We start from the raw sequence: 17,694 nt of genomic DNA on the forward strand, positions 1-17,694 counted from the left end.
GAAGGGGGCACCCGCAGTAATGCACCGCTGCTTGATAACCGCCAGCAGACGAACAGCGAATGCCATGAGTTGCGCACTTGAAAACAAAGCTCCCTAGACAGTGACCATGTGCTGATTGAGAACTCGTCTCTCACATAGACTGACAAGGAAGTATACTTTAAAGGCTTGCGCACTCAACTGTTTGCAAAATGGAGCTTTGTGCTCCTGTATCCTACCTCTCTCATACGGCACAAATCCAAATATTCCATAATATGTCCATATTTGTGATGTAACGTATCTGAATGCTAAACTATTATTTATTATGTAAACAATAGGCTTTGTACTTCAGTCGCGTTCCAACGGTGACACAGAGGCGCGCGCGCTGATGTTTGGCTCACTGTATTTTATTTTGATAAAGTACCAACTGCGCTGTCAAGTTAGCAATACTGGAACTGATGTGTGTGTGTGTGTGTGTGTGTGTGTGTGTGTGTATGTGTGTGTGTGTATGTGTGTGTATGTGTGTGTGTACTGTGTATATTTATTATGTATATATACACATATATACACACATATATACACACATATATACACACATATATACACACATATATACACACATATATACACACATATATACACATACAGCATATATTTGGGAAATATCTACACGACAAAAACTAACAACATGTAAACTTTTGCCATGTAAACAAAAACTATCTTGGATGCGATTAATCGCGATTAATCGCTTGACAGCACTACTATTTTAATATTTTAATTGAATTTGAACAATAAACAATTAAACAATGTTCTCATTTAATTTATTCAAATACTATTTATCGGGAGAAGGTTTAAAATATACTTAAAATTGCACTCTAATAAATATTAGACTTTGAAGGTAGTACTTGATTGAAGACGGTTTTGGAATGAAAAGAATGAGAAGTGCTCTCATTCCTTCAAGCACTGAGTACATGAAGAGTAAATAAGCTCACTCATGTTGAGGGCCGCCATTCCTCCCTGCGGGCCGGCAGGGTACATGGTGGGGACGCTAGTGGTCATGAAGTCAGCGATCTGCTGCAGCGCAAGCAAACTGGTGGGGTTTTTCCCCTTCTTCATCTGATCCTGGATCAGAGACTCCAGCTCATCACAAAACGCCTGAAACAGAACACACAGAATTACAACCAGAACTCTACAGTTGCTTGGGCGTTGTTAACAAATCAGTAGAGTCACATTCTAGATGTGACTAAACATGACTCATAATTGGAGGAAACATTTGTGTCTGTGGCATACACTTTGTGAAATTTAATAAGACTGCTTGGTGTTTTGTTCCTTGTATCCTTACTACTGCATTAGCATGGCTAATTACTTTAGATAATGACTATAAAGACCACTAGCTGGAAAAATACAGCTCTCTACCTTGTAACGGCTCTTAAGTCAATTCTAAAGTGCAACTAATGTTACAGCAACATGCTGAACACACAACAAACCCCTCACTGGAGAAAGAGAGAGAGATAATGACACAGGCTGGCACCGTCAAGCGCCATTAATAATTTATTAGTGTATGTTAACAAGAACATGAAACACTTTCTACAGGCCGGCATCTGGAGTCTGAACACAACCCACATACCAGTGACTCTCTCATCATGTGGCTCATACAGTATATAAAAATCCACTTTAAATACTGTATCAATTCTTGGGTATCAAACTGTGGTATCAGGAATATCAAAACTTGAAATACAATTTATATATGAAATACTGAAAATTATATATAGTATCATCCTGCTTGATAAACATAAACATTAAAATAAAATAAATGTTTTTAAATGTACTTTTTAACCATTTAAATTTACTTTATACTATTTACTATTTTTTAGTGCTGTCAAACGATTAATCGCATCCAAAAAAAAAAAAAAATTGTGTTTACATAATGTGTGTGTGTACTGTGTATATTTATTATGTATATATACACATACAGCATATATTTGGGAAATATCTACACGACAAAAACTAACAACATGTAAACTTTTGCCATGTAAACAAAAACTATCTTGGATGCGATTAATCGCGATTAATCGTTTGACAGCACTACTATTTTAATATTTTAATTGAATTTGAACAATAAACAATTAAACAATGTTCTCATTTAATTTATTCAAATACTATTTATCGGGAGAAGGTTTAAAATATACTTAAAATTGCACTCTAATAAATATTAGACTTTGAAGGTAGTACTTGATTGAAGACGGTTTTTGGAATGAAAAGAATGAGAAGTGCTCTCATTCCTTCAAGCACTGAGTACATGAAGAGTAAATAAGTGTCCTTTCCGTGTCTCCCTCTATTCCTGCTCAGATAAAGACATCTTTATTCTTCCTGTGACTGTCCGCTCGCATAAACAGAATCCCTTCTGTACTTACACACACATGCAGACAGACATATGATCGCTGGGCATATTGAGACGTCAGTCACGAGGGGGATTACCGAGAGCTGAATGAACGGTCATCAACACACACAGATTTAAAATCCAGAGACTGTGTTTCAGTCAGAAGACGTGCATTACTACAAAACAAATGTCTTTCAATGATTGTTCATAAACAAAATAAATGGATTTTAGACAATATGAAATCAAAAACTACTATTTACTTTCTTAATATTGTTGGTATTATTGTAATTAATCAGTGCACATTATTCCGAAGAAATTTTTTTTTGTATTTATAACCTCTCGTCAAAATATAATAACTGTCCATCTTTCTGCTGATGTAATCATGGTTACGCAAGTGCAAATAAATATAAAATTAACCAATATTATCAGTTTCAAGTACAAATCAAATCCATGTTCTTATACACTACCATTCAACGTTGGGGATAATTAAGATTTGCTAATGTTTATGAAAGAAGTCTCTTCTGCTCACCAAGGCTGCATTAATTTGATAAAAAAAGTGAAATATTATTAATATTTAATAATAATATTTTCTATTTTCTAAACTGAAATTTATTTCTGTGATGCGCAGCTGAATTTTCAGCATCATTACTCCAGTCTTCAGTGTTCACATGATCCTTCAGGAATCATTCTAATATGCTGATTTGCTGCTCAACAAACATTTCTCATTATTATCAATGTTGAAAACAGTAGTATTTTTGTGTAACCTGATACATTTTATTTTTCAGGATTCACAGATGAATAGAAAGTTCAAAAGAACAGCATTTATTTGAAACATTGTAACATTAGATGCATTTACTGTCACTCTTGATTGACTTAATGCGTCCTTGTGTTAAATCCCTTCTTTTTTTAAACCTTCTGCAAAAATATGAAGCAGCACAACTGTTTTCAACACTGATAATAAGAAATGTGACACTGAAGACTGAAGTAATGATGCTGAAAATTTGACTTATTTTAAACTGTAAAATTTGTATTTTTGCTCAGATAAATCCAGAATGCCGTGGATAGGAGACATCTTTCAAAAGCATAAAAGAAATGCTTAACAGTACTTGTTATCAGTAGGGCTGGGTAAAAAAATATCGATATCTCTATTTATCGATTCTCATTTTTACGGAAAGATATACATTTTTAAATCCGAAGAATCGGTTAGTCTATCCTATTTTCAGTTAATGGATGGAACATTGAAGGGCTCCTCCCATCCAATATATCGCAATATGCATTGTGCTTTGTTGTTTTTAATATGAAACAGTCTCAGATTTCAAATTTTGTCCATTGTATTGCAGTATTCAAACAATAAATGCCGTTTTAGCAATGTTAAATGTGGAGTGACAGATCACTGTAGCGCCTCAGTTCAACAGACGCGACAGCGCGAGGCACACATGAACTGATCATCTCCTTCACATTAATACCAGTTTCAGCACAAAATAAACATGACTAAACATCTGAAGGTAAGTTAAAACTTCACAATCCGTATCCTGTCTCAAGTAATCGCTCAATCAGTGTTTCAGCCGCGCAAAGACGTCAATATAACAGCTTGTAAACAGTGTTACGTAAAGTCACATTTACCTCAGAAAAGTATATTCGGTGACCATAAACTCATTAGTCAGCGAGAAAAATAAACTGTAGAGAGGGGCATTTTGCTAAATATATGCACCATATAACATTCATTATAATTTTTACTGTTATTCAATCAATGTTTCATTTATGTTTGAATAAATCCATCAAGTTTTTATGACAGCCACCATTTAAATGTTTATATTTCCAAAAGAAAAAAAAATGAATTGAAGTAGAAATTTTATGTAATTGTAACTTTATTATTTTTAAAAAACGTAAGTGTAATTTTAGCAGTTGTATAGCCGACAAATCAATCAATTTTAACCTTCAATAATAATGTAGTAGCCTACCAACTGACTCTCATGTATATTTTACAGCATTAGTTGAGAGTTTTTTTCCTTGAGAAAATTTGGCATGTACTGTACCTGATATATATCCAAAATAATCGAATCGAAAGCTTGTGAATGAGAATCGAATCGAGAAATAGGTGTCAAGACCCAGCCCTAGTTATCAGAATATTTATCTAAATGTGTGTGTGTGTTGTGCTCTCACTGGACTCTGCAGGATCATGGAGACTCTCTTGCGCTGCTCCATCATGTTGAAGTCCTGCCGCAGATCCGGTGCCATGTTCCTCTCTCTCTGGTACTCCGGGCTGCTCTCGTCCACTCGGTCGAAATAACGCTCCTTATGAGGGGGATTGGTGGGCGGGGGGGCCGTCACCACCCCTGCACCTGAGTCTCCGTTCATCACACACCTGCAACAGATCAAAGGTAAGGCGGAATTTGCATATTTCAACACCAACTAAAGTACATAGGCCTACTTGTTGTGATCGACAGAATATGCTCTAGTTTAAATTTAAGCAAAATGCACATTTTCCCCATTTGATTTTAAAATGTAATATGATCTAGACATGTGATTCACCCACTAAGAGCCATTTTAGAACTGTTTAAAAGGGCATGAGAGAGAATGCTGCACAGCGGGAGTGTGCGAGTGGTTATAACGGCCCGTTTACTGTTGAGTGCTCTGGACATAATGCGCTTTTTCCCTCCATTAAGCAGAGTCAAGACAAACACGACAACCAAAACAGATACTGCTGTTGCCATAGCAACTGGACCATCATTTCCAGTCACACAGATGCAGCAATTAGAGTAATGAAACTAGTTAAGCTCTATGTAACGCATCTGTGATGCTGTTAAATATCACAAAAAATAAATAGGCTATAAATAGTCTATGGAAACTTGCTTCTGACACACAAAAAAATTAAAAAGATAATTACAACTCATAATTCTGACTCTCTGAATTTTGGAGTTTCTCTTGCAATTTAGTTTTTCTTTTTTGTTTCCGTCTTGTATTAAAAAAAAAGAAAAAAAAGAAAGGTAATTGACTTTTGTTTTCACAATTCTAAATACTTTTCAAATACATTTTTCCACAAGTTTATATTTTACAATTCTGATTCCTCAGACTTGCAAGGTAACATTTCACAATTCTGAGGATAAAAAAAGTTTTGGGGGAAATTTGTGTTGCAATTTTCTGATTTTCTGAATTCTTGCAATTTTGAAATTTACAAGAAGAAGAAAAAAAAAAAAAAAACATATTAATTGTGAGATAAAAACTCAAATAAATGCCGGATTTGAATTTGATTTGTTTATTTGTAGGACAGCACAGTTTGCCCATAAATTTGGTAAATATACATCTAAATGACTCTAAAATAAGAATTTTATTTAAAAATAAAAATTAGCAACAGTTTTAAAATAACAATTTTAATTAATGTTATTTATTCAAAGTACAATTATTATTTTTTTCTTTTTAAATATTAAACATTGAAATATTGCAATTGTAATATTCCACCATAAAATAAGAGTACTTTACACAAATTCTATTATAATAATACTCTACTTTAAAGAGCTCAAACATTTAAAATGTTTAAATGCAAACATGTTAAAAACTGCAGCTCATGATTAGAATAAACAAAACATTAACATTAAACATACTTAAGCATAATATAATAAAAAATACACTTTATAAAATTGTATTTTTCATTAATATTTATTAATATTTTTATTTTGCCTATGAGCACATACAGGACACTCTCCATTTCCTAAAGGCGAGCCTATAAATTTTCAAGCACTTCTAGACAATTGGGAGTTGGTCTAGTTTTATGTCGTTTTATGTAGTTATTTATTTATTATATAAAAATATTAAAACAATAACAAATAGATATTATAATATTAAGAGCTTATTAAAATATAAAGAGCTCAAGCATTCAAAGCGTTAGACAACAAAAATGTAGCTCATTTCTAGAATAATCAGAACATTAGCAATAGCATCCATGCGACAATAGTTGTTGATCTTGATGTGACCGTGCCTTTAGTGACGGTGTGCATATGCTCAAGAGTATTTGCTGCAGAATCAATGACACTGTAGAGCAAAGAGAGAGCAGGGAGGGAGTCAGTCTGTCTGACTCAGCATTATTGATCGTCTAATGTCATTTGTGCGTCTAAGTGGTTTGTTGCTGATTGTAAGCTGATGTTTCAAAGCCACATGAACACAGACCCACTGCTACAGAACATTTACATCTATCTCAAACCAAAGCGGAACTTACAACACGAATCAACCCAGTGCAACACAGTACTAGAGTATGAAGTCGACACACAAAGGCTGCTCATTTCAGCCCCGAACAGACCCAGAGCAGGAAATAACTGCAGCATTGAGTAATGAAACCCTGGAGCTCCCGACAGCTGCTCTGCTCTCAATCTACAGACACACCACGAGTTCTCAACACTAGAACGAGGCGGGTCAATCTTCCTCTAGAAACAAATCACTTCAGCTCAGAGCCTCTAAATGAGTAGGATTAATCAGTACAGAATCAATATTGGCAGTTGATTAACAACTACTGAAAACATGCATTCTGACAAAGACAACTGAATGCACTGATTATAGACTTTAATACAAGTTAAATATGCGGGGCTTTTTACCTTTATTACAAATAGATCTACTTTAAAAGCACATAGGAAGTGATAAAATGAAGAAAGGGTTGTGAGTTGGGCTATAAGATTTGGGGAAAAAATGAACTGATTTTTCCGATAAAATAAGTGATTTTAAAATGTGATTAATTAAAAAATTGCAGGCTTCAGAATGTGGAAAAATAATGTGTGATTATATTGCAACACTAAGGCTGCTCAATTTGGGAAAGGAGGCAAAAATACGAACTGATAAAAACTGTGACTCTGATTTTAAATGTAATAAAGAAACTTCAGTTTTGCTACGTTTGTTTGTAGGGCTGAATAATTTGTCCCAAAAAAAAAGTAAAAAAAAAAAAGAAAAAGTGGTGATTTGTGTGTCAATATAAGTTTAACAACAACAACAATAATAACTAATAAATAATTAGTATTTCGATTATTTTCGTTAAATAAATTTTTTATAGATAAAGATTACAATAGAAACATTTCTTATTTTGTTTATGTATGACCACTATTATTATTTATAATAATAATAATTTTATTATTATTAAACAAATATTAAATCTAAAAAATGGGTAAGTAAAATAATAATACAGTATAACTGTATAATAAAATTATATTTTTCTTAAATGCCTGATTTTTTTTAGAATATTACAATAGTAATATCTTATTTTGTTTAATATATTATCAAAAATAATACGTTTTATTTTACAGTACAACTACAACTACACCCCCCCCCCTCCTTTTTCAAACATTAAACTACTATATAATTTTATATTTCTGCAAAAAACAACAGCAACAAAAACATCTTTTGTTGACAACACTCAGTTTATAGATGTTTCTCACTAAGTTTGGGAAGATGGTTGCCACGTGTTGAATTATAAGTGACCCAAACTCACAGTACATTCAACATTTACTGCAAACCTCAGTAAGTTTCGAATGTGAAACTCAAAGGTCATTTAGAAAGCTAATCATGTGTGAATAGAGCTCGAGACACCACAGCATCTGTCTCTCGTGATCTCCAGAGTTTCCTCCCACTCTCTTTCAGGACGTGAATTACAGCGCAGCCCTTCTGTCTTCATCTCCTTGGTAACTGAGACACTAAAAGATGCTTCGGTTTCCACTGCGATCATATAAAGCCCTCAGACGAGTTCAGGCACAGAAGCCTCTTCATGCATCATTCTGAATAAATACTGGCATTTGAGCGCAAATAAAACTCATCGGAATAAAGAAGAGAAAAAAAATATCTGTCTGCATTCTGCCTGTCACTTCCTGTTGAGACAGGAAATACAATGACACCCCTTCCAGAGAACAGACAATGATTGGAAACCCCTCCTGTCTCTGTTTGAACCAAAATAATCTCATTATCTTGGTCTTCTGATAGCATGCTGTGACTATCAACAGCAAACGTTCCATGAAAATCCAACCACTTTGGTCCAGTTTTTCCTGCCAGCTGGAACACTTAGTGCAACTATTGGGTTTTCCGTTGAGTTTTTGATTGATTTTAGCATTAGATACAAACGCAGTGACCCTTTAGGACCGAACAGTTTTTAATCCCTAAATGACCCAGAGTACAATCAGAATCAATCCAGTCACAATAACCGTCTTACGCAAGAAGGATCTTCATACATAATCAGACCATCAGCTAGGAAACTAAAAACAGCAATCACAAACAAATTCAGCTGATTTCTGAATTTAGATCATGTGTACGAGCAGCAAAAAATCTGATCTCTACACCCCTGGACAAATACTATTGTACTTCATCATCTGGTCAAATTTGACTTTCTATACTTGTTGAAACACACACATATGACACTGCCATAAGGAAACATCATATTCAATTAATTTCTATTGAGTTTGAGTAAATAATTTATCATGTTAGAATGTGATTTAAATTAATAATGCTTAAACATTTTTTTTAAACAATTGGTTTGAAAAAAATAACTAAACTGAGCATTTAAAAATGCAATTATAAAAGAAATAAACTTCTATTAGCTTTGGAAAAATGTAAATGCAATTATGCATTATATTTTTGAGAATATTTAACATTTTTTGCATGCAGTTACAAATGTTTAGATTTTTAGATTTTTACTAACAACAACAAGAATAATATTAATAATTATCATCATCATCATCATTAGTAGTAGTAAAAATAATAATTCATAATATTAATAATAAAAATATTAAATAAGAAATGTTAATTGTAATGTTTCCCTGTAAGATTTGTATTTAAATAAAATGGTATTTAAATAACAATAGCTTAATAATAATTCCCTTTACAGTTTTAGAACAATATTACTCTTGACAAAAAAGCAAGTGTGTGTGATATTTTAAGTATAGTTAACATTTTGTGCATGCACAGTTGTAAATTTGCATAGTAGTGCAACTTAAATAACTAGTTTGAACCTCATTCTCTTTAATACCACAAGAATTTCACACGTTTTTTTTTGTTTGTTTGTTTGTTGTTGTTTTTTGACAGTAAACACATCAGTTAAAGCAATGGCCTCTTTTGCCTGAAAATGCCATGCTTAAAACTAGGGCTGCAACAACGAATCGATTAAATGGATAAAAATCGATTACTAAAAGAGTTGGCAACGAATTTCATAATCCGTTTCATAATCCGATTCGTTGTGTCGCGCAACGCGGAGATGTTTGATTGTTAAAAAAAAGCGCGGAGCGGAGTGAACACACTTGGTCTCTCTCGCGCACTGATGCTAGCAGAGTTCGGCGCCTCATAGACAGGGCGGAGCAAAAATAAAAAAAAACGAGCGGAGGTAGAGGAAAGATACATGGCGGAGGCAGAGAAATCCATGCGACCCAAGTCATCCAAGGTGTGGGAGCATTTCACACTAAATAAACAGAAAAGGTGTGTTAATTGCAAAATATGCAAAAGCAACATGGCATGGCACGGGAGCACCACGGCAATGATCCAGCACCTGAAATGCAAACATGTTGGAGTCTTTGCATGACAAGTTAGCGTTAGCTCGTTAATAACAGTAGTAAAGCAGGGGTGGTATAGTTATTTTGCACTTTGCATTGCAAGACTAAAGACACGTTTTTATTCACTCGCCTTTTTTGGACCATTCATTTTTCAATCTGTTGTCATGTATAGCTACACTGCAATAAAAGCTTTTCTTACTTAGTAATTTTGTCTCGTTTCCAGTCCAAATATCTAAAAAATCTTAAATCAAGATTCCTAGACAAGAAAAATGGCATGAGAAAATTAAGTGATGCTTAAAACTTCTGTTTGAGATTATATCTCATTAAGATTATTTTTCTTACCCCATTGGCAGATAATTTTGCTTGTTTTAAGCAAACAATCACTTAATTTTGAGGTGTTTTTTCAGAAAACAAGACAATTTCTTATGCTATTTCATGTGTCTAATAAATGTATCTTGATTAAAGATTTTTTAGATATTTGGACTGAAAACAGGACAAAACTACTAAGTCAGAAAAGCATTTTTTGCAGTGTATATTCTGTGCTTTGTCCCATATAGGTTATTATTGACAAATATATTTGTGTGTGTTGTACTTTTTAATTTAATTTTAAAGTTCTTTTATAGCACTTGGTCATCTTAAGCTGTGTTTAAATGTGGTGTATAAATGAACCTTGCACTTACTACAATGATGGTAATAATTTAATGAATAAGTTTCAAGTGAACTTGAGAGAGAGAGAGAGAGAGAGAGAGAGTGTGTGTGTGTGTGTCAGTGTGAGAGTTTGTGAGTGTGTGCGTCTGCAAAAGTGTGTGCGTCTGCGAGTGTGTGCGTCTGCGAGTGTGTGCGTCTGCGAGTGTGTGCGTCTGCAGTGTAGTGTAGAGAACAAGTTCTGACATTCAAACAAATCCTGTTAAATTTTCAGAATTGTATTGTTCTTTATTTTTTATAAATTATTTATTGTTCTGGCAGCTCAGGTGGCACTTTATTTTTTTTAAAAAGTCTATATATTTGGCAGATGTAAAGCATACATGTGTATGTTTTTTGTGTTAGTCCATTTTTATTTTATTTTATTATTATTATAACAGCTCAGGGATGTTCAAGGAGCAACATGTTTGTGCACTTTCTAAAGATTTTAGTTCTGTTTTTGAATAAAGGGTTGGAAATGAAGGGGGGGAAATCGACAGATTAATCGATTATTAAAATAATCGTTAGTTGCAGCCCTACTTAAAAGTGTGGACAAAGATGGCATTTTCAGGCAGAAGACAGACAAACTTTTGGTGCATACCTAAATAAATTATGCCAATAAATCTTAACTCTAGGAAAGCAATAACCTCAAAGCACTGAGCTCATTAAACAGTAAAATGATTATCATGACAGAGAGAAATTGTTTATAGCTCAGAGATTTATGTAGTGCTATATTAATCTCTGCGTATGTTTTAAGAGCACAGAGATGTGTAGGCATGACTGTAGTCGCTATGGAAACAAAACACATTTCCATGGAAACCTGTAGGATTATGTAACAGTATACGGTCACTTGTGTCCTGTTTTCTGCCCACTCACTCCTGAAGTCTTGCATGCAGCTCAATGGGAAGATTCGCTTCATCAACATCTATGGTTTTATCATCTCAGGCTATTTACAGTCTCTCAGCTTCTGCGGTCACTATATCTTTAGTTTTCACTCTAGCCATGTTTTAAGATCGTCATATGACCGTCTCGCTGAGAGAAACATCTGGAAAGTTTCATTATCAAGCATGCAAATGCTCAACAATATCGATTACAACAAGCTAAACGTTTAAACAAATGTGTATTTTCCTTAAAATTCCAACAAATTCCATTGAGAGAATGAGAAACTTAGCATGCTGTTTACTCAAAAGTCCTGTAAAGCCTTTGTAAACGAGCCAGATCTCTCTGCATGAATTTCCTGCATCAATAATGGCTTCTTGACAGTTTCTGAATGGCAGTCAAATCCATTTCAGCCCACCAGCAGGCTCAGATGAAGGCCAAAGCCCATCAGTCCGGGCCAAATCCTGTTCCAGAACTCACTGGCAGCCGTTAAACTGGACAGCAGGCAATCAGAGAGAGTCTGTCGTGACTGAAAGCACCCAAACGAACTCAGTGATCGACTTATAAATGCATATAAGACTGGAACACCTGCAGAGCTGAAGGAAGTGTGTGTGTCTTTCATATAGAGAGAAAGACAGAAAAGATAGAAAGCTTGAGATTACACAATCTCAGAGGAAAATCTCTTAATTGCAGCAATGTTTAAGTCAGCAGGTTAAATCTATTATGATTTAGTGCCTGTCTGATCCACATCTTAAAGAGTTTCTTTGGATATTAAAAATCAAATGGAAGCCTGCAACTACAGTTTTAAGGTAAAAACTGATCATGTATTTATATAGTTTGTTGATAAGCACTAAAAATGCATTCAATATTCATAAAACGAGTATAAAAGCTTACAAAATCTCACTAAACAAGATCTATAATTAAAATCAAAATATTCTCAATAAAAATTCTATTTCACTACAAAAAATATTATGGTTATATGGATATGGAATATGGATTGAAACCATTAAAAAACATTCTTACTCAAAATAAACATTTAAATAATATAAAATACAACAATTTTATTTAATTTTACTTATTTTTAGCCAAGTCAACATTTCTTATTTTAATTTAGTTTAACCTTAAGTACTAAAATCATTTAAAAAGTGTTTATCATTTAAAAAAAAAATAATAATAATAATTTAAAAGAAAATACTAAAACTTTAGAATAAAAATATAAAAACTACCTCGAAATATTAATAATAGGATCTATCAACAATGCAAAAAAAAAAAAAAAATCAAATGTCACTCAAAAGATTAATTCTGGTAGACATTCTGCCTTCTGTGTCTCATAAAAGTTCTGAATCTTTATGTAAACTACCCAGGGTTCAACTGCATGAATTAGCATCTTATCACCAACTCATGAGGAACTTCCTCATTGACCTACTTTCCAGAAGAGAAGTGTGTGAATTATCTCAGCCGTAACACTACACAGATGTGAGGGAGGGTGTGGAGTGTGTGTGTGTGTGTGTGTGCGCACGCATGTGTGTGTGTGTGTGTGTGTGTGTGTGGGATTGAGTTGCTGGCTGAGTGTTTCTGTGGGTGTGATCATAAGTCAAATGCTTGGAAAGTGATGTTATGTTTTAAAATTCAAAGATTCAAAATGTGAAGACTTCCAGTCTACAAACAAATAATACAAAATTATCATAAAGACACATTTCAGTGGTCTACAATATGAATTTAACTTAGATTCACCAGCCCAAACCCTTTAGACTGGATCCAGATAGGGCTGTTGCGGTTAAGGAATTTCCATTGCGGTAATTTTGAGTGGCTCAATAGCGCAGTATGCGGTATTACCGCGCATATATATATAATCTGTGTGCGTATGTGTTACGATGTAAGGAGGTCATATTCAGAAACCAATAAAACCGAAACTAAATCGCGTTGAAACAGGATGTGAAGTAAACAGAAGAGAATGACAAAATAAAGGTCCACATAACAAAACTTAAACCTGACAATAAGATCATTAGTATATTGTTAACATATATATATATATATAAATAACAGTTAGTTCTGATCCTCGCATCTGACTGACAAGATACTTTTTCTGTTGATATTTCACCTGCGTGTTCTAGACGGCTGTCAGTCAGTGCAGTTTCATTGCTTCGCCTCAACGTGGCGGCAAGAGACTGTCTTTGAGTGAGTCTTCATTCATCTACACGTTCAAAAGCGCTGATTCATTCAGAGATTTGTAATGAAACACGCTGTTTAAATCATTTTAACTTTGAGCGCCACTTTTAAAGGCTCAGCTGACCATCAGAGCGTCGATGCTAAGACAGATTTCGCTTTCCTTGGACATGACAACCTGTTTTCTCGAATGACTCGGCCTGAAGGACAGACGCAGGTAATCGCACGCGATCAGTCGATCTCGCTCTCATTCGCTGTCTGTTTAGGCTTGTTAAGTGCAAATTTACTGAGCTTCTGTGCAAATCAGCATGATACACATTGTTATCATTACTAATATTCAGTACACATGCACGAAGTGTAAAACAAGAAGGGCGTAACCTTACGAAAAAGAAAACACCGAAATATCGCGGTTGCTGCGGTTGTTGCATTCCTCTGCGGTTATGCTCATCAATAGCGCGGTATTGCGGTTATCGCGACAGCTCTAGATCCAGATATGCAAAAATGTGCTATGAGGTTAGATAAGATCAACTTTATTTATTCCAAAAGGTGGAATAACACAGTACCACCAACACATAGGTAATATAAGAAAAGGTATATAAGATTTATATAAATAATAAACATAGAAAATAAAAATAAAAATAAATGACTTTATAATGGCAAAATAAATTGACAGCAGAGTGTTAAGAGAGAGACATAAAACCGCAAGGCTATTAAGAAAATTACTAATAACTGGAAAAATCTAATTAATCAATAAAAAAAAAAAAGTTTCATTTAGATTAAGTTAAAGAAACTAAAACTATTGATAATAAAAACTATTGATATTTAATCTAAAAAATAACAGATTTTTTAACAAAATATAATAAGTGCTGTCAAACGATTAATCACATCGATTAAACGATTAATCACATTAATTGCATCCAAAATAAAAGTTGTTTACGTGTGTGTACTGTGTATATTTTATATAAAAAATACACACAAATGCATGTATATATTTCAGAAAAATGTAATATTTGTATATTAAATATGTTTATATATAATATAAATTCTACAAATATAAATATATACATGTAATCACGTAAATATTTTCAAAATATATACTGTATGAATGTGTAATTATATATAAACACACATGATAAATATACACAGTACACGCAAATATATAATGTAAAAAAAGATATATTTTTGGATGCGATTAATCGTTTGACAGCACTAAATATAATATAATATCTGCATCTTTGCAGAAAAATATTGCAGTATGACTGCAGAATGCACTGACTGACAAATTAAAATATAATTCTAATATAATTCAAAGAGCTGTGAATTACTCAAACTTGCTCTTAAATGTTTCTATCTGTACATTAATAAAGTTTAGTCAAATGAAAACTGTGGCCATGCCACACAGCAGCTGTTTAACATCTTAAATCACATGGTGTGTATCTGAGGAATGTCATGTCACTGTCCGTCTGCATTATTCCTGGCACACTGCGGGTCTAAATGTGGCCGTGGGCCAGTAGATCTGAATACTCCACATAAACTACATAACTCACATTCACCAAACGCAGAGAGATGGACCCTCCTTACGCTGGGCAAATATTTAAAATATCACTTCTGGCAACAAAGCTCCCGGTCTGATAGCATATATATGGCTCATATATTATCAATTATAAACATATGGGCTGTGTTCTAGTGCTTAGTGAGCTGCCTTGCAGTCTACTAACTACATAGTCAGTACCCTTCAAACTAAAAAATGACTGATTTGAAACACTCTACATATTGCTGCCGGCAGGATAATAAATTATGCTTTTATTTATGCCATAATAATTATTGCTTTTTTGGTACTGAATCAATTTTAAGTAAATTTATAATCAACATTTCTCTTTCTACAAACACCATGGACAGGATTTCTTTCTTGGTGATATTTCTCTGTACAAAAAAAAAAAAAGGTATTAAAACAAAATATTATGTTGTTTATGCTTAACATTTATTTTTTCTTTCTCTATTTTTTTTTAAGTTGTAAATAAAAGATTACCAAGATTACTAATGTTAGTTCAGTTTTTATTTCATTTAAGCTTTAAAAAAATTATAATTTTCCAAATGCACATGCAATTCTGCCTTTGAATTTGGCCAAACGAAGGAAATTTAATGCAGCATAATTACATTTCTAATAGCTTTTGTACCTGGATCTTGCCTACGACACTTCAAAATGCTGCCTGAGGTTCAAGCATTGAAACAGAACTGTGTTTCAGACAATTTACAGTGTGCTAAACAAACAAGAACACACGCAAGACTGTGTTGCAAACAGCTGTTCAAGCGACAAAATATTTCCTGTTTAAAGCAACACGGCACTGCACGTATGAAAATCTGAGCAACAGAAAGGGAGGAGAGAGGAAGAGAGATGAAAATGAGAAACACATTTTCGTTCCTCTAGAGGGTCGTGGGCGTGGGACGGAGAGAAAGAGAGAGAATTACACTCAATTCAGGGGTTTTACCATTATACTGTTACTGAAAAACCTCTCAAACTGAAAAAAAGTAGTACATAAAACTGATAATTTCAACTCCTAATTACATGAGCCACGTTTAAATCATTGTAATATGTCCATAACACATTAACATGCTAAGCTGCAACAACTTCTGACAACTGTAAAGATATTACAGAACTATTACTTGCCAAAAGAATTGATTATTATCAATAGTTATTGTTCTTTGATACTGATGTTGCCACGGTTTTATTAAAGCAACAAGCTGCTAAAAACTCCCTGCAACCCTACAGAAAATAAGCAGTGAGGAAAATAGATTGATAATCGAACAAAAGTGGTTTTTACACCCATTTTACACCCATCTGTAATGGACGTATGGTAAAACCAGCAGACAGACGCTTTGGTCTTCCTCTGACTGACAGACTGTCAAGACACCAGTGACACACACATGAGCTCAATCTGTGATCAGAGCAAAAACACAGACATCCCACAACACAACAGGCCTAATGATACTAGTGATAAACCGATATATCGGCCAGGCGTGGATGGCCATTTAGTGTCAATTCCAAGTGGGATAGTGTGCATTTTCACGCCACTAAAAGAAAAAGCAAACTTACAGGTATGAAATAAAGCAAGGATTTTTAAACAGTTGCAAGGAAAGGGGTAAAATTGGAAAGAAAAACAGTGTAAAATACATTAAAAAAATAATAAAAATAAATGTGATTAAACTAAATAAACGATTTACACAAACACACATATAGTATAAATTATATATATATATATATATATCTCACTTTGTGCACTAAGAAACAACATGAGCATATCATTGATTAAATCTAGGCTATCATATCACTATATTGTAGATGACATAACAAATATCACTTTAAAACAAACGAAAATAACCTAAAAATAAACTACGTTATCGAGATTCTCTCTAAAGTCACACAAATGCAACAAAGATTACCACATTTTGCAGATTACAAAATATTTCCAACTTTATAAGTGACAAATGAAAAGACTTTTATTATTTTCATTTGTGCGCGTGCAGAGTTGCAGTGGCCCTCGCGCGACTGTCCTGTCCGGCGCGCGCTCTACACATAATAATCGTTACGGAGGGCCACAATCGTGTCAGAAAACGGCCAAATGACCTCCAAATCACAAGAAATGTCTAAACAAACACGACAAACGCGTTTGTCCTGCAGAAAGCGAGCGCTAACGCCACTAGCGTACGCGCTAGCGTTGAGGCCGCGCTACTAAAACCCTGAGGAGAATAATCCAGAGAGAAGGGAAATTAGAAACAGAAACTTACGCTTATTTGGGTCTTGATGTGCGATTGGAATGGACAGCGACTCGGGGACAGACGGGGAGCGTGAGGTTTTTCTCCGTTAGAGGGATTTTATTCACTGTTTCTTTCTGCAACCGTTTGTTTCTCTCTGTACTCGTCTCTGGGGCGCGGCGCTCTAGAGTCGCTGAGGTGAAGAGGCTTCTGATTGGTCCGCGTCACACGAACTCCCGCCCACTTCGCAAAACAGAGCTTTTGATGTAAGCCGCCCACAGCCGTGATGGGCGGGGCCTGTCCGTGCGTTTAAAAACAGCGAGCTCGGCGTGTGTAATCTGTTGTTTT

The 17,694-nt window shown here is 34.3% G+C and overlaps 1 protein-coding gene across 12 annotated transcripts in view; it reads right to left on the minus strand.

Annotated features, from left to right (window-relative positions):
• The window catches only part of add1 (adducin 1 (alpha)), a 43,852-nt gene extending 26,296 nt beyond the window's left edge, over window positions 1-17,556 (minus strand). For 4 of the 12 annotated variants that reach the window (XM_058758060.1, XM_058758068.1, XM_058758070.1 and 1 more), the window contains exons 1-3: window positions 17,380-17,554; window positions 4,520-4,721; window positions 969-1,131 (exon numbers count right to left, since the gene is read on the minus strand). In XM_058758060.1, coding sequence (XP_058614043.1) covers window positions 969-1,131; window positions 4,520-4,714 — 358 coding nt within the window. In that variant the 5' untranslated portion in view covers window positions 4,715-4,721; window positions 17,380-17,554. Of the gene's footprint in view, window positions 1-968; window positions 1,132-4,519; window positions 4,722-17,379 lie in introns of all 12 variants that reach the window. The other 8 variants (XM_058758062.1, XM_058758063.1, XM_058758066.1 and 5 more) reach the window with 6 other exon arrangements.
• Between the last annotated feature and the right edge of the window lie 138 nt (window positions 17,557-17,694).

Source organism: Onychostoma macrolepis, chromosome 21 (genome assembly GCF_012432095.1).
Source record: "Onychostoma macrolepis isolate SWU-2019 chromosome 21, ASM1243209v1, whole genome shotgun sequence".
Lineage (NCBI taxonomy): Eukaryota > Metazoa > Chordata > Actinopteri > Cypriniformes > Cyprinidae > Onychostoma > Onychostoma macrolepis.